This window comes from Tenrec ecaudatus, chromosome 12 (assembly GCF_050624435.1).
Source record: "Tenrec ecaudatus isolate mTenEca1 chromosome 12, mTenEca1.hap1, whole genome shotgun sequence".
NCBI classification, from domain to species: Eukaryota; Metazoa; Chordata; class Mammalia; order Afrosoricida; family Tenrecidae; genus Tenrec; species Tenrec ecaudatus.
In genome coordinates, this window is record NC_134541.1 from 95,752,938 (window position 1) to 95,778,125 (window position 25,188).

Consider the following 25,188-nt stretch of genomic DNA (forward strand, 5'->3'; position numbering starts at 1 on the left):
AAAAGAAAATACCTGAACTTCATTAAAATTTTTGCATCAAAGACATTATAAAATGAAAAAAAAAAACACAGAAGGGCATAAAATAATTCTAAATTATGTATCTGACAGGGATTTATATCCTAACACCTACAACTCAATAATAAAAAGTCAAATAACCCAACTTTTTGAAAATGCATGCATTATAGGACCCCATTTATATTAAGTCCAGAATATGCAAATTTATTGAGACAAAAAGTAAAGCGTGCCAGTGGCTGGGGGAGACTGCTATTAGATATAAGGTTTCTCTCTGGAATCCTGAACATGTTCTGAAATTTAAAAGTTGTGGTGTTTCCACACTCTATGAATATACTAAAAATCACCAAACTGGACATTTTAAGAGGAGTCCTGATGCCGTAGTGGTTATGCATTGGTTACGCTGTTGGTTATGTAAGGTCAGCAGTTCAAAACCACCAGCCACTCCTAGGGGGAAAAAAGATGAAGGCTTCTGCTCCCATAAAGAGCTACAGTCCTGGAAACTCACATTCTAGCCTGTCCTGTCCTATGGTTGCTATGAATTTGAGTTTGGGTACATTTTAAATGAGTGAATTTGATGGCATATAAAATATATTTGCATGTAGGGTTTTTTTTCATTGAAATTAGATTTTATTTCAACAAAATCAAACTGTATAAATTAGCCTAAAAGCAACAAATCAACCAAAAATTTTAATAATTTATCCAGCTGTTCTGCATTCATCAATAAAGAACACTAATGTTCTTTGAAACAGTGGAAACCAGAAGTCTGTGGAATACAATATCCTAAATTCTGTATCACTAAGAAGATTTACATCAGACACATGTTCAATGTCAAAAATTAAGCAAAATGGAGTTGACTGAGATGGAGTAAGGATGGTGGGGTGTGTTCGGGCACAGGAAAGGTGAGGATGCTGAGCCCACTCTTCATTCCAGGGGGTGGCTTTATAGGAAGGTGGGGTTGGCAGCCCAATGAGTAACTTATGCCGGCAAGGCTCCATATATGAAACAAAACCCAAACATAAATATGATCTTAAGAAACTGGATAAAATATAAACCTTCAGGGAAAAAAATAGCCATTATAATAAAAATAGATGGGATAAACACTAATGAAACAAAATTGAAAATGGATTTCATGTACACAGAGGCTAAGGAATTCACCTACAATGCAACAGAAAGAGACAAAGATAAAATATGAATGAACAGATAAAATATTTGAAGGGATAGATTAAGAAGTGTGTCTCAAAAGAAATTCAGAAAGACAGAGAAACAATCTTTGAAAGGATATAGCTGAATGTTTTTGAGAAATGAGGAAATACACATTCCCAGATCAAAAGTACACAGTATAATGAAAATATGGGAAGAAAACAGAATGATAAATCAGCATCACCAAGTTACAGCATTGGAAATAATTTAATTTTTGAATTAAAGACCTTTAAATTCCTAAAAGAAAAGGAACACTAGAAGCCACAAGATAAATCAGCAATATTTTTAAGAATCGGTAGGAAAACAATGTCCAACCTGTAAGTTTATAACCAAATTACCATTACAGGGAAAGAAAACTATCTTCAGACAGGCAAAATGTCAAAATAATGGTCTTAGGTGTATATTCCATACCTTACTCTCTTTGTTGTTGTCGTTCCACTATAACAGAGAGACTGGTGGTGCTATTATTGGCTAGGTTAGACTGCTAACCACACAAGGCCCCAGTTCAAACCCTCCAGCTGCTCCACAGGAGAAGGGTGAAGTTATCAACTCTGGAGAGATTTACAGCCTTGAAAACCCTATACAGCATCACTATGAATTGGAATCAACTCAATGGAAGTGAGTAGGATCATAACAGAGTAGTAAATCAAGGAAGAAGATCTGGGAAAAAACAGAAAGTCTAACATACAGTATGCAGATGCAGAAGTAGGAGAAAGTAAAGGAAAAACATAACTGACTCATGATAATGCAAAGCCTATGTCTTTATCCATTTAGAAGTTATCAGTGATTTAAAAAAACATACCTGTGATTTTATGTCTCTATGAAGAATTTTTCTATCATGTACATGTTTCAGGGCCAAACATATCTGTACAAACCAGTCCAAAATCTAGGGGAAGAAAATCAGAATTGCCATTTCTTTTAAGATTTATATTCATAGCAAAGCAGTTATTCCTTAATGATTAAAAGAATTCATAAATACTTTAAAGTTTAGGTTATAATTCATTTTTTATTTGTAGCCACTAACAGTAAATAAAAGGTGTACTGAAAACACAGTGGTTAAGCTTTCGACTACTAACTAAAAGGTCAAAGATTCAAACCCATCTATCTGCTGCTCAGCGAGAGAAAGACGTGACTGGCTGCTTGCATAAAGAAATGCCCTGTGGCACAGACTCTGTCCTACAGACTCAGAGAGTAAAGATCAACTTGATGGCAACAGGTTTTTGTTTGGGTTTGGTATTTTTGATTTTTAACATCACACAGATTCTGAAGCCAAATAGCATTCAACATATAACCCTAAAATGTAAAAGACTGCTATTGAAGCATCTCCTATAAATCAGTATAAACATAGAAATAAACTTCCAGAGTAGAAATAGAAATAATTTATGTTTAATAGTAGTATGATTAAGGGTGACTCTTCCATGTTGTCTTACTTTTTCTATAACTTTTTTTACATCAAAAGAGGGGAAAAAATGATCTAACTCCAGACTTTTGCATATTTCATTATATTTGACTTGATCTTCTCGAGTTGCCCTTTGAAATTTTTTGTTCAGTTCTTTCATTTCATCATTTCTTTCATGTGCCTTAGCTATTCTACAATCAATAGCAAGTTTCAGAGACGCCTCTGACATCCACTTTGATCTCTTCTCTTCTTTCCTATCTTTTTAATGATCCTTGGCTTTCTTCCTGGATAATGTTCTTGATATCATCCCATAGCTCATCAGGACTTCTGTCATTGGTTTTCAATGCGTCGAGTCTGTTCTTGATATGTTCTCGAAATTCAGGTGGAATAGACTCAAGATTGTATTTTGGTTCTCATGGAATGTTCTTTCCTTCAGTTTTATCCTAAACTTACATATGAGCCATTGGCGGTCTGTTCCACAGTCAACCCCGGTCTGGTTTTAGCTGCTCATATTGAGCTTTGCCATTGTGTCTTCCCATAGATGAAGTCCCTTTGGTTTTTGTGTATTTCATTTGGAGAAGTTCCTATGTATTTTATGTTGTTGAAAAAAATTATTTGCTATGAAAAGTCATTTATCCTATAAATTTCTATAACGCAATCTCCAGCTTTGTTTCTATCACCAAGACCATATTTTCCAACTACTCCTTTTTCTGTGTCCAAGTTTTCCATTCTAATCATCAATAATTATCAATGCATCTTGAGTGTATGTTTGATCAATTTTAAACTGAAGAAGTTCATATAATTAATTCTTCAATTTCTACATCACTAGCTTTAGTGGTTGGTGCCTAAGTCTGAAGAATAGTTGTATTTGGTATACTGCTATATTCTCATAAATACAATTATATTTATAATCAAAAATAAATATCTATATATTTACTTAGAATGACTTTCATTTTGAACTACTTCTCAATAACATTATGAAGTAAAAGTCGATCTACATGGTAACTTACTTGATCCTCTTGAAACAAAATGCCTTTCTGAGCATTTATTCGTTTAAACAGATCTCCTCCTTCACAGTAATCCATTACTATGTAGAGCGAGCCATTTTCTATAAAATATAAACATTACATTCCACTTTTAAAAATGTATATACTGTATCAAAGTCATAGCTAAATTGAAAGTACTTAAATTCTTATTAAAAGTCACAACAATCAACAATAACTAAAATATAAAACCATATTTAAAAGAATAAAGTTGTGAAAACAAGATATACTAGTCAGGTTATACAATGGCTTAGCTTAACAAGCAACTCCAAGAATATAAAAATACACCATCTATCAAGAAAACATCATCTAACAAAGAAAAAAATACACCATCCAATTGGATAATGGTATTATCCACACTGATCTAAGCATCCTCGGGATATTGAAATGCAAACATATATACTTGGCTTCATTCAATAAATGTTTCTTTAAAAGTCATATGTAAAATACTGTTTTCCTACCTATATATTTTTTCTTCTTCTTTTTCTTCTTTTTTTAAAATGCTTTTTATTGGGGGCTCTTACATCTCTTATCACAATCCATACATTCCTCCAGTGTGTTAAGCACAATTGCACATAAACCACCATCGTCATTTTCAAAGCATTCTCTTCCCACTTGAGCCCCTGATACCCACTCCCCATTTCTTCCCTCTCCCTCTCAAACCCGTGATAAGTTATAGATTATTTCTTCCATATCTTACATCATCCTCCGTCGCCCCTCACCCACTTTTCCATTATTCCACACCCTTGGAGGGGGTTCTAGGTTGAGCCTTGTTTCTCCTCCCACCTTCCCCTAATCCTCCTGGTATCTCTACTCTCATTGTTGGCAGTGTGTATATTCTGATGTAATCCGATTTGTAAGGTAGAATTGAGGTCATGATAATGGGATGAAGGAAGCATCAAAGAACTAAAGGAAAGTTGTGTTTCACTGGTGCTATACTGTACCCTGACTGGCTAGCTGATCCCTTCCCTGTGACCCCTTTGTGAGGGGATGTTCAATTGCCTACCGATGAGCATTGGGTCTCCACTCCATCCCACCCCCTACCTCCATACACCTTGGGTATGGTTTTATTCTGGGTCTTGGATGCCTGACACCTGACCCCTTCGATACCTCATGATAACACAGGCTGGTGTGCTTCTTTCATGTGGGCTTTGTTGCTTCTGAGCTAGATGGCCGCTTGTTTACCTTCAAGCCTTTAAGACCCCAGATGCTATATCTTTTGATAGCCGGGCACCATCAGCTTTCTTCACCACATTTGCTTATGCACCCATTTTGTCTTCAGCGATCGTGTAGTGAAGGTGAGCATCAAAGAATGTCGGATTGTTAGAACAAATGTTCTTGTTAAGGGAGTGCTTGAATTGAGGCCCAATGTCCATCTGCAACCTTAGAATAGCAAATCTAAATGAGGTTTTATTTAAATGGACTATCCACTAATTAAGATAGCATAAGAAAGGGGAAAATTGGATGATTATTATTATTAGAAATATTTTCTATTATTCTATTATCAAAATTAAAATCTGCCTGCTAAAGATATATTTAGTGCACAGAGGAACAAATTTTGTTTTTTAATTTCATGAGTACTATAATTCAATTAATTTTAGTAGTATTAAAATGGGCTTTACCCTGCAACATTGAGTTATTAACCTCTTGAAAATACTAAATTTAAATAATTCTAGAAACAGTCTTGATAGATGCTGACAAGCATGAAAAATAAATGGTCTGAAAATCATTCTAGATTCATAGATCTAAGTGTATCTGTACCCACCACTGCCACCCAATCCAGCCATCCACTCCATTCCAACTCCTAGCAACAGACGACAAAGGAGAACTTCTCCTTAGGATTTCAGAAATCCTGCCTACATTTTCGAGATGGGCTCTTTTAAGTTTTTTTCATCTGTTAATTACTTAAAACACAATTACAAAAGAGGTACTCTAATGAACTTTGTATTCAACAATGAATAAGACAGTCTCTCTTTGTTAGGGATTTCTTTGCTTTTTCTCTCTTTCTTATAGCTGTAAATAATCTCCCAACAATTATGAATGTGTGATACCGCTTTATTCCCTTATCTTTAGTCCACAGATAAAAACACATCTCTTCCTGTGATGAATATATAGGATTAGAAAACTTCTCCTTTTTCCCTCAAGAAAAATATAGTAATCAATTTCACATCTAACACCTAAATCACCACTTACTACAAGTTAAAGGCAGTTGTACTGGGTGCTGCTATACTCCCATAAGTACAATTAGATTTATAATTAAATATATATATATATATATATATATACATACATATACTTAGAATGAATTTCATTTTGAACTACTTCTTTGTTCTCACTTCATTACCTCAACTCATGGCCTTCAATTCTGTCATCCTTTTCAGCACTACAAATCCTTTTCACCTTGTGATAGTGGTCTTGTCTTGTCACTTGTATTCCCCTTTTGATATACAACCTCTAATGTGGCAGAAATTAGGACTCTAGATGATGGCTAATTAAGAATCTCTCAGTCTGTATGACTGTTATGGAAATAGTATCCAAATATATTACCACCAGGAGAAAAACAACATATAAAAGTACAACTTTTTGTTAAAAATGCACAAGGTGTGATCATTTATGCAGTATAACAAGCAAAAAGAAATTGTGTGCAGTGTACTTTCATTTATGTATGCTTCTTCATGTTTAGAGTATTTCCTGAAGAAAACACAAGTCATTGGGAAAAATAACTAAAGGGAAATGGATGACTTGAAGACAAGAATTAAAAACATTTTTTTTACTATTTACTCTTTTGCCATTTTAGAATATTGTACCATGTGCTATCAAAAAATTGTGTGAGAGAGAAAAACCAGACAAAGAAATGAAAAAGGGTGAAGAAGCAATTCCAAAATAAAGTGAATTTAGGATACAAACCTTATCATGTTTCCTTAGGAAACAGAAAAATATTTATCCTTTGAAATAAAACATTACCTTGAAATATAAAAAACCATTTCTCCATGAAAGATCAATATATTATTACATTCCTTTACATGGTTAAACATTTGAGTTCCAACCACATGCAAGGCACTTTTACAAGATGCTAGGGATTCAGAAATGTAAGATGCCAAACCTATTACCAAAAGGCTCACACACTACTACACAAAGACACCAAAAAACAAAAGAAAAACCTAAAAACTGCTTAAAGTTTAGGGTAAAAGACTACGCCAAGTGGCAAGGCTTCAATGATTTTTATCAAATGCTCAAAGTTTGTTATTGTGAATGGTAGGTGCCATTGAGTCATAGCAACACTATGCACAATGGAACAGAGTACCAACTCCTGCGCTATGCTCACAATTGTTCTTATGTTTGTGCCCATTACTGCAGCCACTGCGCCAACCCATCGTGTTGAAAGCCTCATCTTTTTCGCTACCCCTCAACCTCGCAAGCCTGATATACTTACTGCTCCAGAGAATAGTCCTTCCTTATAATATGTCCAAAGTCCAGGCGGCAAAGTCTCGCTATCCTTGCCTCCAAGGATCATTCTGGCTTTACTTCTTCCAACGCAGGTCTGTTTGTTTTTTTGGTAGGCCATGGTACTTTCAATATTCTTTGCCAACACCGTTCCGTTGTTCAAATGCATAGATTTTTCTTTAGTCTTTCTTACTCAAGGTACAATTTCCACATGCCTATGAGGTCATGGAAAATACCATGGATTGGGTCAGGCACACCTTAGTCCTTAAAGTAGCATCCCTGCTTTTCAAAACTTTAAAGAGGTCTCCAACAGCAGATTTATTCAATGCAATACATTGTTTGATCTCTTAACTGCTGCTTCCATGAACATTGATTGTGGATCCAAGCAAGATGAAATCCTTCATAAAGTCAATCGTCTCTCCATTTGTCATGATATTACCTCTTGGTCCAGTTGTGAGGATTTGGGTCTCTTTACTCTGAATTGTAGTCAATACGGAAGGCTGCAATCTTTGATCTTCATCAGCAAGTGCATCAATCTCTCCTCACTTTCAGCAACAAGGTTGTCATGTGCACATCGCAGGTTGTTAATAAACCTTCCTCCAATCCTGATCCACCACTGAAAACCCTATGGATAGCATCCTCTATGTTTCCAACTTTTGCATTCCAATTGCCAATAAGTATCAAGGTATCTTGGTGCATAGTTGACCAATTTCAGACGGGAGATGTTAGATTTCGATTTCTGCATCACTAGTTTTAATGGCGGTTGCATAATAGCTGCACTGGTTGGAGTTCCTTGTATTCAGAGAGCCATTACCCATTACAGGCAGCATTGCACTTCAAGTGGATCATGGGACGTCCTTTTTGACTAACGCAAAACCATTCCTCGATTGTGTCATGCCCAGCAGAGTGAACCATGGGATTCTCTGTGATTCAAAATGGCCAATATCACTCCATCTCAGCTCTTTAATTCCTAGCATATCAATCTTTATGGGTCCATCTCACTTTTTACAACTTCCTATTTTTCTAGATTTGTACATTCTAAGTTCTGTTTATTAATATTTGTGGCTGTTTCTTCTCATTTTCAGTAGTACAAACTGAGTTATTAGGGAAAAGGTCCCAAAGAGCTTACTCCAGCAGGTGTTCCCCAGCCACATCATTAAGGTCAACTCTTCTTTGAGGCTCTCTACCTCAGTCATAGTTGGAGGGCCTTCCAACCTGAGGGGCTCATCTTCTGGCACCAGCTCTGCCAATGTGCTGCTTCTGTTCACTACCTGACAATGTCTGAGTGCTGTCCATACGGTTTTCAGAGGATACTTCCTCAGAAGTAGAGGCAGCCTATTCCTTCATAGTCTGTCTTTTGTTTGTTTGTTTCGTTTTGGGTTGTTGTTAATTGTTTTATTGGGAGCTCATACAGATAGCAAAATGTTCCACCATTCAATCACATCAAGCAGTATTACACAATCTGGAAGTACCACTGAAACCTGTTCACTTGGGGTGATCCTGCTGGTATTTGAAATACCAATGATATAGCTTTAGGCATTACAGCAACACACAAGCCACTCAGTAAACCAACTGACAGACAAGTGGTGGCAAAGTTTGATAATAGTAAAAGAGCATGTGACACACAACCAAACAGTAGGTAATGCATGCACTGCTGGCTGGCTAACTGAAGAGCCATTTCCAATACTCTCCTCTCTTTTCAACCTCTAATTTTAGAAGCTGGAAAAAAACACAGATTTTCTATTTCCCAGTTTCTCCTACAAGTTGGAAGTGGTCATCTGACCCATTTTGGCCGCTGAAACAGAAGACATCTGAAGACTGGCTCCTGAGAAAGTGTTTGCTTGTTTTGGTGACAAGAACAAGTGTAAGAGTTTCTGGCATTGCCATTTACCACTTCCTTTGTGTAGACTTGTATCTGGAGCTGTGAGAGCTATCTTAGAACAAGGGGAAAAGGATTGGGGTAAAAATCAGACAGTGTGGGGATGGCACAGTAGAGAGAAAGGAAGATTCTGGAGGACTAAACTGTCACTTATGTCCTGAACTGGTATGGGCGGTTTTATCTTTAGACCATATCACTTATATAAATATTAGTAAGATACTCTGTTACCTACAGCCAAAAAAGGAGCCTAGTATTGGATTGGGAACCACAAGGTTGGTAGTTCAAACCCACCAGCCACTGCATATGAGAAAGAGGAGGCTGTCTGCATTCATAATGATTACCTTGGAAACCTCATGGGGGAGTTACACTCTGTCCTATAGGGTCACTATGAGTCAGAATCAACTCAGTGGAAATTTGTTTAGTGAAACAGCCAAAGGCAATCTTAACTTGGACTCACAGAAAGCTTTTCTGAGGTAGGCAGAGAAGTTACGTTTGGGCAACAGCAAATAGAATGCTAATGAGACTGGAAACCTTTCATTAAAGATACAGATTCATTTTAGAAACAGTAACATAAAAGAGTTAAATTTAAGGGGAAAAACCCTAAAAAGCATAAGACAGGAGGTAGGAAAAAATAAGATAAATTATAAGATTAAATTATAGACTATAATATTTAAACCTTATAGATAAAATAATTATCTAATTATAAAAATTAGTATTATAATCCAATTATATACATTTTAAATTGTGTGTGTGTGTGTGTGTATTTAGGAATACTGGTTTCTCCAACCTTCATGTGTTATGAAAACTTTGATCTAAATTCTCCACATGTATCCATAATTATTAATATCAATGTCATTTATTGATTCATCTATTAGTTATTCCATTAAACTGATCCTAATTTTCTATATGTAATCTGAGAGTATTTATCAGTCTGTTTATACTATCACTATGTTTCCTTTGCCACAAAATCCTCTTATGTATAATATTGAGACTTCTAAAACTCATCATATAAATTTATATGTGGTGATTCCAAATTATATGATAGAGAAAAACCTACTCCATAGGGTTTCCATGACTGTAAGTTTTCATGAAAGATAAAAGTAGAGAGTTTAAAAATAGGAGCCCTTGGGGCATAGCTGATTATGAGTTGGGCTGTTAATGGCAAGATTAGCAGTTTGAACCCACTAGCCACTCCAAGAGAGAAAGATGAAGTTATCTACTCTCATAAAGTTAGTTTCAGAAAACTACAGAGGAAATTCTCTCCTGTCCTAGAGAGCAATTATGAGTTGGTATTGACTTGATGACAGTGAGAGAAAGTTCAAGTAGGCACTTTTTTCAAATCTTATTTGGAAAAAAAATTGGAATTGTAGATATGTGGTATGTATTTTTATTTTCTTTCTGTGATTTCATCTTTTAATTTATTTTATATTTTCCTACATCCTGGTGCTTATTTGGGTTTTCTTTTTTTCACTTTCATGTAATGCTTTTATTATAATTTACTGTTTCTAAAATGATTCTGTATCTTTAATGAAAGCTTTTATCTTCCTCCTGCAGAGTGGCTGGTAGATTGGAGCACAAAGCTTGGCGTAACAGCCCACCACTTAATATGCTCTTTAGATGCATGTTTGTTTCACTATAATGATGCTGCCTTTTCAGTGACTTTCAGAAAGCTTAATTATTTAAATGGCATGCAATATCTGCAACCATGCAATCAATATTAAATTTCTTTGTCCGCTACCCTTTTTAAATTCTGCCTAATGACTCTATAAGCATCCAAAAGTAACAACCGTTGAAGCTTTCTTCTCTAAAATATTTTATTATTGAATGTATTTTAAATTTTTTGAGGGTATAACCTATAGTATAAAATACTTTATAAAGATGAATTATAGTATATATGGTAACAACTTTAGCAAATAAGCTTTTAAATCTGCCTCATATTAAGGTCTACATGGATCTAAAAAATATAGTAAAATGAGAACTTTCGGCAACAAAGAAAAACAAGAATTTGCAGATAAAATGAACGCAAACTGTTCAGAGACACCGATTCGGAATCATTAATACTAAGTCATGCTGTTGTTGTTAGGTGCCATCCAGTCTGCTCTAACCCACGGGGACCCTATACACAACCGAAAGAAACACTGCACGGTCTTGTGCCACCCTCACAATTGTTCCTAGGCCCGAGCTGAGTCCATTGACGCAGCCACTGTGTCCGTCCATCTTATCTAGGGCCTCCTTTTCTGCTGCCCCTGCACTTTACCAAACATCATGTCCTTATCCAGGGACTAGTCTCTCCTGACGATATATCCAAAGTCTGTAAGATGAAGTCTTATCATCCTTTCCTCTCAGGAGCACTCTTGCCTAATTTCTTCCAATACTGAGCACTCTGTCCTTTTAGCTGTCCATGGTATTTTCAATATTCTTTTCCAGCACCACAATTCAAATGCTTCAATTCTTCTACAGTCTTCTTTACTAAATGTCCAACTTTCACATGCATATGATGCAATAAAGAATACCAAGGCTTGGGTCAGGTGCATCTTTGTCCTCAAAATAACATCTTGCTCTTTAATGCTCTAAAGAGTTCTTGTGAGCAGATTTTCTTAAAGAAATACATCTTTTCATCTTTTAACTGGCATTTCCATGAGCATGATCCATTTATCATTATGTTAACTATTGGTACAGTTGTGAACATTTTGGCCTTCCTTACATTGAATTGTAATCCAAACTGAAAGCTACAGCCCATGATCTTCATCAGCAAAGGCTTCGATTCCTCTTCACTTTCAGCAAGCAAGGCTGTGTCATCTCTATTCCACAGATTGTTACTAAGCCTTCCTCCAATACTAATGCTGTATTTTTTTCATATAAACCAGCTTCTCTGATGATCTGCTCAGCACATAGATTGGACAAGCATGCTGAAAGGATACAAACTTGATGCACACCTTTCCTGATTTTAAGCCATGCAATATTCCCTTGTTCTGTTCACATAATTGCATCTTGATTCATAACAAGCTCCAAATGAACACGGTGAAGTATTGTGGGATTCCCATTCCTGTCAAGGTTAGAATCAGCTTGTTATGGTCTGCACAGTCTTTGAAGTCTATGAAACAAAAGTAAACCTCTTTCTGGTATTCTCTGCTTTGAGCCAAGATCCATCTGACATCAGCAATGATATTATCCCTTGTTCCATGTCCTCATCTTAATCCAGTCTGAATAGGAAATTCCCTGTCAAGGTACTGCTGCAATTATTGTTGGATGATCTTAAGCAAAATCTAATTTTGGTGCTTTATCAATGATATCATTCTATAGTTTATCATTCTGTTGGTCACCTTGCTTTGGGATGGGCACAAATGTGGATCTCTTCCAGTCAGCTGGCCAGGGAGCTGTCTTCCAAATTTCTTGGCATTGAGGGATGAGTGCTTCCAGTGCTTCTTCAGTTTGCTGAAACATTTCACTGGGTGATTCAATTCCTGGAACCTTGTCTTTGGTTAATGCATTCAATGGAGCCTGAAATTTCTTCCTTCAGCACCATTGGTTCTATTCAGCTACTTGACTTCATCCTTTCTTCAATTTGCTTTAACTATCTCCAATTAAGAGCAAATTTTAGAGGGTCTTCTGACATCCACGCTGATCTTTTCTTTCTAACCTGTCTTTTTAATGTCCTTTTGCTTTCTTCATGAATGAAGGTTTTATGTCCTCTCAAAGCTCATCAGGTCTCTGTCATTAGTGTCCAATGTGTCAAATCTGTTCTTGACATGTTCTCGAAAATAAGGAGGGATAGAGTTAAGGTTTTATTTTGGCTCCTATGGACTTGTTTTAATTTTCTTCAGCTTTATCCTGAACTTGTATATGATCAATTGGGCTGTTCCAGGGGTGGTCCCTGATCTGGTTTTAGCTGCTGATATTGAGCTTCTCCATCGTGTCTTCCCACAGATGTAGTATATTTTATTTCTGTGTATTCCATCTGTGGAAGGCCACCTGTGTAGTCACTTTTTGTGTTACTGAAAAGAAAAAGTATTTGCTGTGAGCAAGTCGTTAGTTTTGCAAAATTCCTTCATGCTGTGGTAGCTACATAATCTCATATCAACTTGAGGATATTACAATGGAAGAGGTGGATTCTAGTCTGCCAGTCAGATCACAGCCTGATGATGCTTCCTTGTGGGTGTGGCCTTCTCATGAGGATTCTGGGAACTTTCCCTCTTTCTCCTGGGAAGCAGCCCACATACTCCCTCTGCTACACCTTCCTGTTAAAGAGCCACTCAGAGAGCCACAGAAGCCGTGCTGAGATGCTTCCATTGGCACAAGATCCGCAAGACTTTACACCCACCGGCTTGTTATCTTCCTGCATTCAGCATCATTGCATGTGCTGTGTGAATCTAAAGAGGAATTTATGGACTAGTGTTGGACATATGGGCTAATGTCAGACTTATGGACTTAATCTAGCCTGGGCTGGAATGTTTTCTCAATATACAATTGCTCTTTGAAATAAAGCTCTTTCTTATACAGATGAATGTCAATGAGTTTGTTTCTCTAATCAACACAGTCTAACACAGAGCTTCAAAATAAAGAGTCCTTTGGCATCATGGAGAGATAAAGCAAATTCCCTTCAAGTGAAAAGCCATCATCCTGGTCTCAAAGTTTCTATAGAAACATTCAGCGTCAAAAGGTAAAACATGCATTTAAGGGGGAAAATAATTATCAAAAACAGTTATTCACAGAAAAGCATCAGTTAAACACTCTCAGAAATGCAAGTATTATTGCATTGAGAGAAAACAGAATCCATAAATTGATGATAAAAGCCAAATGGTAAAATAACCAAGACAAGAATTCAAGTAATTCAGGAATGGGGATGGTAAGGCATAAAATAACTTACTACACAAACTAAATATATTTAAATATATAACCAAGGAGCCTTGGTAACATAATGGTCAAGCCCACAGCTGCTAAACAAAAAGTTAACAGCCTGCCCACCACAACCACGGTTCAGGAGACAAGCCTGGAAATCTGCTCCCATAAATATTACACCTAGGGGGCCAGTCCCAATCCCAACTATATGCCCCTTCCCCCTCAGAAGAGCGCACTTCAGAGGACAGCACTGGGGCTACAGCTTGGGGAGAAGGTGCAACTGATTAGAGCACATGGGAGAAATAAAAAGAGATGGAGGGGGGGGGGAACATCTGGCCCACCAAGCCCCGAGGATCATTTTCCTGCTCGGAGCAGACACGTACAGAGAGGACCCTAAGGTCGGCCCCACCACGAGACACCACATCCCTCATTAAACCACAGTGCTGCAGGAGACAACACTGGAGACTCAGTGCGGGAATTACGCACAATCTGACCCCATCATGCTGGGGGGAAACACTAAGGCATTCAACAGAGCAGCAAGGGGAGCAAAGTGATGAAATCCCCAGGAAATACCAAGTAGACTTCAGAGACAGTGTGGCACCCCATCAGACTTGACTGGAAAACACTCTTAAAGGTCAACAAACAGACCCTGAACTATTTACAGGCATTTTCATTTTTTGTCAATGGCTTTCTTTTTGTTATAGTTGTAGTTATTGTTTTGTTGGTCTTTACTTCCTTTGTTGTTTTATTTGGCTTAGGTGAGTTTTTGCACTTATTAATGTATCTGCACGTCTATCTAGATAAGATAGGTAGGATAAACAATTCGGATATGAAAAGAGCAGGACCAATGGTTCGGCAGGGGAGGTACACGGGAGAACAGGAAGTAGGAGAAAGGAAGGGAACCAACCCAGGGATAAGGGAACAACAAGTGAACTAAAATCAATGTAGAGAAGGGTGTAGGATGCCTAGTGGGGCTTAATCAGGGAAATGTAGTTGAAAGGAATTGCTAAACCCAAATGAATGCCAAATATGATGACGGGACAAGAGGAAAGCAAAAGGAAATAGAGGAAAGAAGGAGGAGGCAAAGGACATTTACAGAGGTCTAAATACAGGCATATATGTATGTGTGTGTGTATATATGTGTGTGTGTGTGTGTGTGTGTGTGTGTGTATCAAGAGGGGAATAGAACTATGTACTCATATTTATATGTTAAGAATTAAGGTTGCAGATGGACCTTGGACCTCGACTCAAGTACTTCATCAACACAAGAACACTTTGTTCTAATAATCAAGCATTCTGTGATGCTCACCTTCCCAGCACAATCACTGAAGACAAAGCAGATACATAAGCAAATGTGGTGAAGAAAGCTGATGGTGCTCGGCTATCAAAAGATATAGCATCTGGGGTCTTAAAGGCTTGAAGATAAACAAGCAGTCATCTAGCTCAGAAGCAACAAAGCCCACATGGAAGAAACACACCAGCCTGTGTTATCATGAGGTGTCAATGGGATCAAGTGTCAGTTATCTTAGACCCAGAACAAAATAATACCCAATGTGAATGGGGGCGGGAGGCAGAGGGGGGGAGACCCAATGTCCATCGATCAACAATTGGACATCCCCTCACAAAGGGGTCACAGGAAAGAGATGAGCCAGTCAGGGTGCACTATAATACTGATGAAACACACAACTTTCCTCTAGTTCTTTGAAGCTTTCTTCACCCCACGATCACAATCTCAATCTACCTTACAAGTCGTATTAGACCAGAGCATGCACGCTGCTACAGATAAGAGCCTGAAACACAGGGACTCCAGAATAGATAAACCCCTCAGGGCCAACAATGAGAGTAGAGATACCAGAAGGATTAGTGGAAGGTGGGGGGAATCGATCACAAGGATCAACCTATACTCCCCTCCCAGGGGAACAAACAATGGTGAGGGGTGACAGAGGACAATGTAAGATATGAAAATAATAATCTATAACTTATCAAGGGTTTGTGAGGAAGGGCAGGCAGGGGAGTAAGGGGAAAGAAATGGGGAGCTGATATCAGGGGCTCAAGTGAGAAGAGAATGCTTTGAAAATGATGATGGCAGCATATGTGCAAATGTACTTGACACACTGGATGATTGTATGGATTGTGATGAGATGTAAGAGCATCCAATAAAAGTATTTTTTTAATTAATACCTATGAAAATTCTATGGGGAAGTCCTACTTTGTCACATGGGACCACTATGAGTCAGAAATCAAAACACAACAAATGTAGAATCAAGGCTAACCAATTATAAAATATATGCTTTCAGAACAACAAATAAATAAATGTTAATTTGATCATATTTAGACTAATAAAATTCAGTAAGGAGAAAATAGACATTCACTAATAGCTTCATCTTTCATAGAAGACATTAAGATAGTATCAATGTTCATATCTTTAAAATTGATCAATTTTAATATTTACATATATGCATTACTTTAAATCAGCCAGTGATTAACTATTTGTTTTAGAGTTCTCAAAAGTTTTATGAGAAATGTAAAGCTACCCAATGGGGTATCTGGTATAAAAATAAGAAACTTTTTCCACTGTGGCAGAAATAGGGACTATAACCAAAGATATAAAATCACCAAATTAAATTACATTAGTCTTAAACCACACGGGGATAGTTTGATATATGATCCTAGAATCAAGCTCAAAACCCACTCAAGCAAAAATTATATTCTTTTCTTCCTGAGAATATAGTCATACCATATGACTGGCTTAAGGATTAAACATCTCTTAATCTCTTTGACACAATGTATCTGACCTTCAAATGATTCTCTATACTGGACAATATTTGGGTGCTTCATGTTTGCCAACACTGCAACTTCTCTCCTTGATTCTTCTTTTTCTTTACTGGACATCTTAAGAGGCAGGAAAAAAGACATTACACTATCAGTAAGCAACTTAAAGATCCATTAGTAAGGAAATGGTTAAGTCAGTAATGACACCAGTAAATACAATCCAAACACCAAACTAAAACAAGAAACTAAAGACTGAGTTGAATCTATTTGTATAAACATTCTAAAGTTTCCTGAGATTACGTTACAGAACTGTATTGCATTATTGAAAATACATACACATGAGTATACATCATAGCAAATATCTGAAATGATATATAGACAAATCTGAAATTAGTGGGTCTCTCTGAGATTGTGGTGATCTTTCACTTTATGTAACACAGTCTGATATTTGTTTTAAACAATTAACCATATTGTAGCTAGACTTAGATGACAAAATAGAAATCCAAATCAATACATCTCAGTGTAATGATGAGGAAAATTAAAAATCACAGAAGAAAGTTTATTTTTTTTTAAGAATAAAAACTTACTCTTGAGATGTTAATTTCCTTGATAACATACTGTCTTCCATCTTCTTTAGATTTAACAAGAATGGCTTTTCCAAAGGAACCTTCTCCAATTTTTTGTTGTTTAACATACTTCTCCATGGTTCTTAATTTAAGGCATCCTTACAGATGTGCTAGACATAAAAATATAACAAAGTATTTCTTCTATAGTGATGTGATAACAAGGTTAATATAACGTTTAACTCCAATTCTAATTGCTTAGTAATCGGCTAACTTTTAAAAATACTAAAAATATTTACGGAAAGTTAAGCTTTATATATCAAGTTCCATCATGTAATCTAATTCTAGCTAAAAATATATAAATTAGTGTCAAGTCAATTTTATAAGGCTTTTTTATATAAGAAGGCCAAATATTGTGTACTCATTGAATACAGAGAAAGACAAACTATTTCTTACATGAGTTAATTAGTAGCTAGTATTACTTTACTGTTTATAAGAATGCTAGTTAAATTGACACTATTTCCAAAACTTGTCTAACTAATCCTCTATTAGGCATGCAACCAGTTTACAATGTGTGTTGTTATAAGCCAACCTTGATAAAAACGCTTCTGTGTGTATATGTTTTTATGTTCTTATTATAATAATTACAAGAACTTACTTAGAATTCCAAGTTAAAAGGATACGCACATTAAAGCTTTTCAAACATGTTGCTTAGCTGTTCTATAGAAATGTCTACTATTAATATTCTTACTGGAAGCGTAAGGAGTCCTGCTTTATGTACCTTATTAACACTTACTTTGCTTCAAGAGGTTATGTTGGGATAGCAATAAACAACTTCAGTAACTCAAACCCACCCACCACTCTGCGGGAGAAAAACGAGGCCATAGGCTTTTGTAAAGATGTACAATTTCAGAGGCTCAAAGGGGCAATCAGCACTAGTCTATCTTACAGCGCCACTATGAATTTGAATTGATTCAATGACAATGGGTTTCTTGTGTTTATACTTAATTAAAATCCTTGAAAGACAATAAATAAAACCAAGCTCACTACTATTGAGTCGAATCTGACTCACAGCAACCCTATAAGGCAAGGTAGAACTACCTCTGTGGGTTTCCAATGCTGTAACTCTTTATGAGAGTAGGAAGTCTTCTCTCGCTCCCATGGAGTGACTGGTGGTTTTGAACTGCTGACCTCGCGGTTAGCAGTCCAATGAGTAGCCACTACGCTACCATGGCTCCCTATGAGACAATAAGTAGTAAAGAGAACTAAAACCTAAGAGTTTAAGAGCCTGGATTAAATCCCAGGTTCAAAAACTTGTTACGTGATCTGAGCACATTACTCATCTTTTTGTGCATTTTGTCAGAATAAACTCTGACCATGGGTTTGAAATGGTGTTTTAACCACGTATAAAATAATAGTAACAAAACACCACACCCACAGAATGGCTGGAGGCTCAGTGAATTTAAGTAACGTATTTAGTGCTAGCACACAGTGGGTCCTGTCGCCAGTACGTTTGTATTCACTATTATTACTGGGGAAGAGGGAGGCAGGGGAAAAGATATTGTCTTATCTTTATCTGAATTTCTTTTGCTTCAGGGTTTTGGGTTTTTTTGTATTTATTATTTTTATGCTTTTCTGAATGATTCACTCATATTCTTGGTCCATTTTCTACTTGAATAGTCTTTTTATTAATTTGCAAAAGCTTCTTAAGTAATAAAGCTATTTTAACTCGTTTATCAAAAATGTAGTATTTTTTCCAACACATGCAATGTGCCTTTCAGTTTTATTTAAATACATAAAAGTTTATTGTGAAGGTCTGTCTAAATAAAGTAAGATGGATGAACAATCTGGGGGAGAAAACAACATGACCAACAGTTCCAGGGGGACATGGGAGATGGGGAGGTGGAGGGAAAGGAAGTGGTTTTAACAAACCCAGGGACAAGAGTGTGGGAAGCCGCAGCTCTCGCCGCCATTACAAGATGGCGCTGGGCAGTCAGGGCGGTGGCCCAGTTAAGTGGTAAACAACCACTTAGAGCATGCGCACTGCTTAGATGACGTAGTCATAACTCCACCCTGGAGTATGCTAATAAGGGTTCTGGCGAACGCACCAATCAATGCACAGCACGTCCCCATAGAGCACATATAAGCAGCAGTAGTTTGGGGCTTCGGGGTCTTTTTCCGCATCTGCAAATCGAACCCGCATTAAACGACTGTGGAAGAATCCTGCTGTGGCGCGTCCTTCTTGCTGGCGAGACTGAGCGCGACACAAGGGGGCAACAAGTGATCCAAATTGGTGGTGAGGAGGGTGTGGGAGGGCTGATCAAGGGCATGATCAAGGGTAATGTAACAAAGAGGAAATGCTGAAATCCTGGTGGGGACTGAGCATGATAGTGGACAGGAGGAAAGTCAAGGGAAAAAGAGGAAAAAGCTGGGAGGCAAAGGGCATCTAGAGGTCTAGAAAGACATGTATACATGCAAATGTATTTATACATGAGGATGGGGAAATAGATCTATGTGCATATATTTATAGGTTTAGTATTAAGGTAGCAGAAGGACATTGGGCCTCCACTCAAGTACTCCCTCAATACAAGAATATTTTCTTCTATTAAATTGGCATTCTGTGATGCTCACCTTCCTGACACAACCACTGAAGACAAAGCGGGTACATAGCAAATGTGGTGAAGAAAGCTGATGGTGCCGGTTATCAAAAGAGATAGCATCTGGGGTCTTAAAGGCTTGAAGGTAAACAAGCGGCTGTCTAGCTCAGAAGTAACAAAGCCCAAATGGAAGAAGCACACCAGCCTGTGTGATCACGAGGTGTCAAAGGGATCAGTTATCAGGCATCAAAGAACAAAAAATCATATCATTGTGTGCTTACCTCTATGAAACGATCGCTGAAGACAAATGGGTGCATAAGCAAATGTGGAAGAAAGCTGATGGTGCCCGGCGATCAAAAGATATAGTGTCTGGGGTCTTAAAGGCTTGAAGTAAAGAAGCAGCCATCTAGCTCAGAAGCAACAAAGCCCACATGGAAGAAGCACACCAGCGTGTGCAATGACGAGGTGTTGAAGGGATCAGGTATCAGGCATCATCAGAACAAAAAAATCTTACCATAGTGAATGAAGGGGGAGTGCAGTGGAGACCCAAAGACCATTTGTAGGCCACTGGAGATCCCCTTGAAGAGGGGTCTCAGGAAGGAGACGAGCCAGACAGGGTACAATGTAGCAACGATGAAAAATGCAACTTTCCTCTAGTTCCTAAATGCTCCTCGCCCCCCACCACTATCATGATCCCAATTCTACCTTGCAAGTCTGGCTAGACCAGAGGATGGACACTGGTACAGACAGGAACCAGAAACACAGGGAATCCAGGGCGTATGATCCCTTCAGGACCAGTGGTGTGAGTGGCGATACTGGGAACGTAGAGTGAGTGTGGGTTGGAAAGGGGGACCTGATTACAAGGATCTACATGTGACCTCCTCCCTGGGAGACAGACAACAGAAAAGGGGGTGAAGGGAGATGTCGGACAGGGCAAGATATGACAAAATAATAATGTATAAATTATCAAGGGTTCATGAGGGAGTGGGGAGCAGAGAGGGAGAGGGAAAAATGAAGACCTGATCCCAGGGGCTTAAGTAGACAGCAAATGTTTTGAGAATGATGAGGGCAATAAATGTACAAACGTGCTTTATACAAGTGATGTATGCATGGATTGTGATAAGAGTTGTATGAGCCCCTAATAAAACCATTTTTTAAAAAGTTTATTGTGCTGTGAGCAAATTTATCCATCTTTTCCTTAAAGTTCTGCCTTTGGTATCATATTTAGACTTTTTCCATAACAAAATAATTGATTCAAGTAATCAGTAGCTTTAGTAATAATTATTTCTGGAGAGAAGCAAGAGTACAGCAGGCTAGGTATTAATAGCTAAAACACAAAGTTGGGAGGGAAATTAATGAGGGAGGAGTCACAAGGCAATCATTAATCACAAAGGCATACCATGACTCTTGGCAAGATTGTCCTTATAGTGGAGATACATAAATGCACTAAATTAATTTTAAACTAATACACATTTAATTCACCTTTGTTTTCTGTTTATATTCTTAGCAAGCTAGTCTCTAATGTATGATTCTCCTCTAAAAGAAAGGGGGCTTGTCATGAAGAGTACATTAAAATTCCTGTAAGTTTACCTTATTTCTCATTGTTAATCCATTAAAAGATGTTCATATTTCACGCATCAATACTTCATTTATGGACTGAAAATAATCTAATCTTCTTAAATTACAAATTCAAATTATGGGTTACAAAGAAGGAAGAACAAAACTCAGTGGAATATTGATATAATATTTTCAAGCTCAAGTTTTGTCAAATAACATAAATATAACCCCTAACTGAGTACCAGACAGAATTTAATGATTTCTCCAAGATATGAGACCACATCATATTACTGTTACATAGAAAATGTCAAAATAAAAAAATCTTAGAAAATTAAATTTGAGAAATTTAATTATATAGTAACCCATAATGACATTACCTCATGGGCATCATTATTTTATGACTGAGAAGAGAGAAAAACAAAATTAGTCAATTGGGGCTGTCTGAAAACTCAGTAGCCAGTTCCTTTCTAGAATCTATACTAACAAGAATCCCATGGTTATGAATAACTCAGTAAAGTAGGTGAAACCTACACATAGTCGCTAAGAAAGATGACTCTAAATGTCATCCAGCTATGTCAATGACAGGCCCCTTTCTTTTTCTTTATTTAATCATTTTACTGGGGGCTCATACAACTCTTAGCACAATCCATCCTTAAAAGATGTGGTAGATCTAGCCCAGGTGGCGATGAAGCATGGTAGTAGGGCAGGAGGAAGGTCAAGGGAGATGGAGGAAAGAGCTAGAATTCAAAGGGCGTTCATGGAGGTCTAGACAAAGACATGTACATGCAAATATATATAGGAGGATGGGGAAATAGATCTATGTGTCTATATTTATAGGTCAAGTATTAAGGTGGCGGAAGGACCTTGGGCCTCTACTCAAACACTCCCTCAATGCATGAATACCTTCTTTTATTAAATTGGAACTCTATGATGCTCACTCTCCCGACACAACGGCTGGAGCCAAAGTGGGTGAACAAGTAAATGTGGTGAAGAAAGCTGATGGTGCCCGGCTATCAAAAGAGATAGTGACTGGGGTCTTAAAGGCTTGAAGATAAACAAGCGGCCATCTAGCTCAGATGCAACAAAGTCCACATGGAAGAACACACCAGCCTGTGTGATCGAGTGGTCCCAAAGGGATCAGTTACCAGGCATCAAAGAACAAAAAATCATATCATTGACTGCACACCTCCATGATAGGATCGCTGAAGACAAATGGGTGCATAAGCAAATGTGGTGAAGAAAGCTGATGGTGCCCGGCTATCAAAAGAGATAGTGTCTGGGGTCTTAAAGGCTTGAAGGTGAACAAGCGGCCATCTAGCTCAGAAGCAAATAAGCCCACATGGAAGAAGCACACAGGCCAGTGCGATCACGAGGTGCCCAAGGGACCAGGTATAAGGCATCATGCAAAAAAAAAGATATAAGTGTGTGTATGTATGTGTATATATGTGTATATGTATATATGTATGTGTATATATGTATATATATATCATATTAAATGAAGGGGGAAGTGCAGAGTGGAGACCCAAGGCCCAAGTGTCGGCCAATGGAGATCCCCTCATAGAGGGGTTTAGGAGAGGAGATGGGTTAATTAGGGTGTGAGGTAGTATCGATGAAGAACACAGCTTTCCCCTAGATCCTGGATGCTTCCTCCCCCCAACTACCATGATCCGAATTCTACCTTGCAGGGCTGGATAGGACAGAGGCTGTACACTGGTACATATGAGGGTTGGAGGTACAGGGAATCCAGGGTGGATGATACCTTCAGGACCAAGGGTGTGAGGGACGATGCTGGGAGAGTGGAGGGTGAATGGGTTGGAAAGGGGGAACTGATTACAAGGATCCACATGTGACCTCTTCCCTGGGAGAGGGACAGCAGAGAAGGGGGGAAGGGAGACTCCGGATAGGGCAAGATATGACACAATAACGATGTATAAATTACCAAGGGCATATGAGGGAGGGGGGAATGGGGAGGGAGGGGGGAAAAAAAAGAGGACTTGATGCAAGGGGCTTAAGTGGAGAGCAAATGCCCTGAGAATGATTGGGGCAGGGAATGTATGGATGTGCTTTATACAATTGATGTATGTATATGTATGGATTGTGGTAAGAGTTGTTTGAGTCCCTAATAAAATGTAAAAGAAGAAAAGAGAAAAAAATGATTAGGGCAAAGACTGTACAGATGTGCTTTATACAATTGATGTATGTATATGTATGAACTGTGAAAAGAATTGTATCAGCCCCAATAAATTGTTAAAATAAAAAAAAAATGTTTTAGTCAAAAAAAAAAAAAAGATGTGGTAGATGGGTTTCGCAGAAACTGACATCCTTACGTTTTCTGTGCTATATGCTAGAGGAAATAAAAGGAACATGAAAAGGAAGATTCTTTTCCGCGTCTCACATACTTAGAAGCCCTGATGGCATAGTGGTTACGTGTTGGGTTGCAATCCTCAGCAGTTCGAAACCACCAGCCTTTCCATGGGAGAAAGATGAGGTTTTCTACTTCTTTAAAGAGTTAGCCAAGGAAACTCACAGGGGAAGTCCTACCCTGTCCTACAGGGTCTCTGTGAGTTGACATTGACTCAATACCAGAGAGTGACATAAGTACATATTTAACAGAGACGTCAATCTCCTACTCATTAGACCTTGCAATGGAATTATTCTGTTTTTTAAAGCCAAATAAAATAAAAGATTACAGCAAAATGTACTGATACATGTTTACATATCTAAAATCATTCTAATATGTAACTGAAGGAATACAAGAATCCACTTTAATGTCATTATAACTGAAAAGAAAGTACAAGTTGTAAATGTTTGCCTTTTCTATGCTTCAGTTTGCAACACCAAAAAAATTACAATGGCAGCTTGACTCACTCCATCAACCCAAAACAAAACCGATAGCTATTGAGCCAATTCCAACTCCTAGTGACTCTAAACCAAACCAACTCACTCCCACGGAGTCAATTCTGACTCCCTTATGATCCTATAAGACAGTAGAGCTCGCTGTGGCAGCCCCACTGTGTCAATCCATCCTGCTGAGGACTTTACTCTGTTTCACTGAACCTTTATCTAGTTATGATGCCCTGCTCCAGGGAATTGTCCCTCCTGACAATGTGCCCAAAGTATTCGAGATGAAATGTCACCATCCTCGCTTTTTTAAAAATAATTTTATTGGGGGCTCATACAACTATTATCACAATTAATAAATATATCAATTGTATAAAGCACACTTGTATAATTGTTGCCACCATCAGTCTCAAAATATTTACTTTCTACTTTTTTTCTCTGTTCTTTATTCTATTTTATTGAGTGATGTTAACGTCAGACATTTAGTTACTTTTTTAAAACATTTTATTAGGGGCTCATACAACTCTTATCACAATCCATACATACAATAATTGTGTGATGCACCCTTGTACATTCTTTGCCCTCATCATTTTCAAAGCATTTGCTCTCCACTTAAACCTTTGGCATCAGGTCCTCTTTTTTTCCCCTCCTTCCCCACTCCCCCCTCTCATGAGCCCTTGATAATTTATAAATTGTTATTTTGTCACATCCTGCCCTGTCCAACGTCTCCCTTCACCCCTTTTCTGTTGTCCGTTTCCCAGGGAGGAAGTCACATGCACATCCCTGTAATCCGTTCCCTCGTTCCAACCCACTCTCCCTCTACCCTCCCAGTATCGCCACTCACACCCCTGGTCCTGAAGGTATCATCCGTCCTGCTGGATTCCCTGTGCTTCCAACTCCCATCTGCACCAGTGTACATCCTCTGGTCTAGCCAGATTTGTAAGGTAAAATTCGGATCATGATAGTAGGGGCTGGGGAGGTGGGGGAGGAAGCATTTAGGAACTAGAGGAAAGCTGTATTCTTCATCAGTGTGTCATCG

General features: G+C 37.9%; 1 protein-coding gene across 14 annotated transcripts in view; it reads right to left on the reverse strand.

Annotated features, from left to right (window-relative positions):
- Nucleotides 1–25,188, reverse strand: part of NEK1 (NIMA related kinase 1) — a 231,566-nt gene that overhangs the window by 197,066 nt on the left and 9,312 nt on the right. For all 14 annotated transcript variants that reach the window (XM_075564253.1, XM_075564248.1, XM_075564257.1 and 11 more), the window contains 4 exons: nucleotides 17,179–17,327; nucleotides 16,615–16,711; nucleotides 3,625–3,722; nucleotides 2,018–2,101 (listed from right to left, as the gene is read on the reverse strand). In XM_075564253.1, coding sequence (XP_075420368.1) covers nucleotides 2,018–2,101; nucleotides 3,625–3,722; nucleotides 16,615–16,711; nucleotides 17,179–17,295 — 396 coding nt within the window. In that variant the 5' untranslated portion in view covers nucleotides 17,296–17,327. The remainder of the gene's footprint in view (nucleotides 1–2,017; nucleotides 2,102–3,624; nucleotides 3,723–16,614; nucleotides 16,712–17,178; nucleotides 17,328–25,188) is intronic.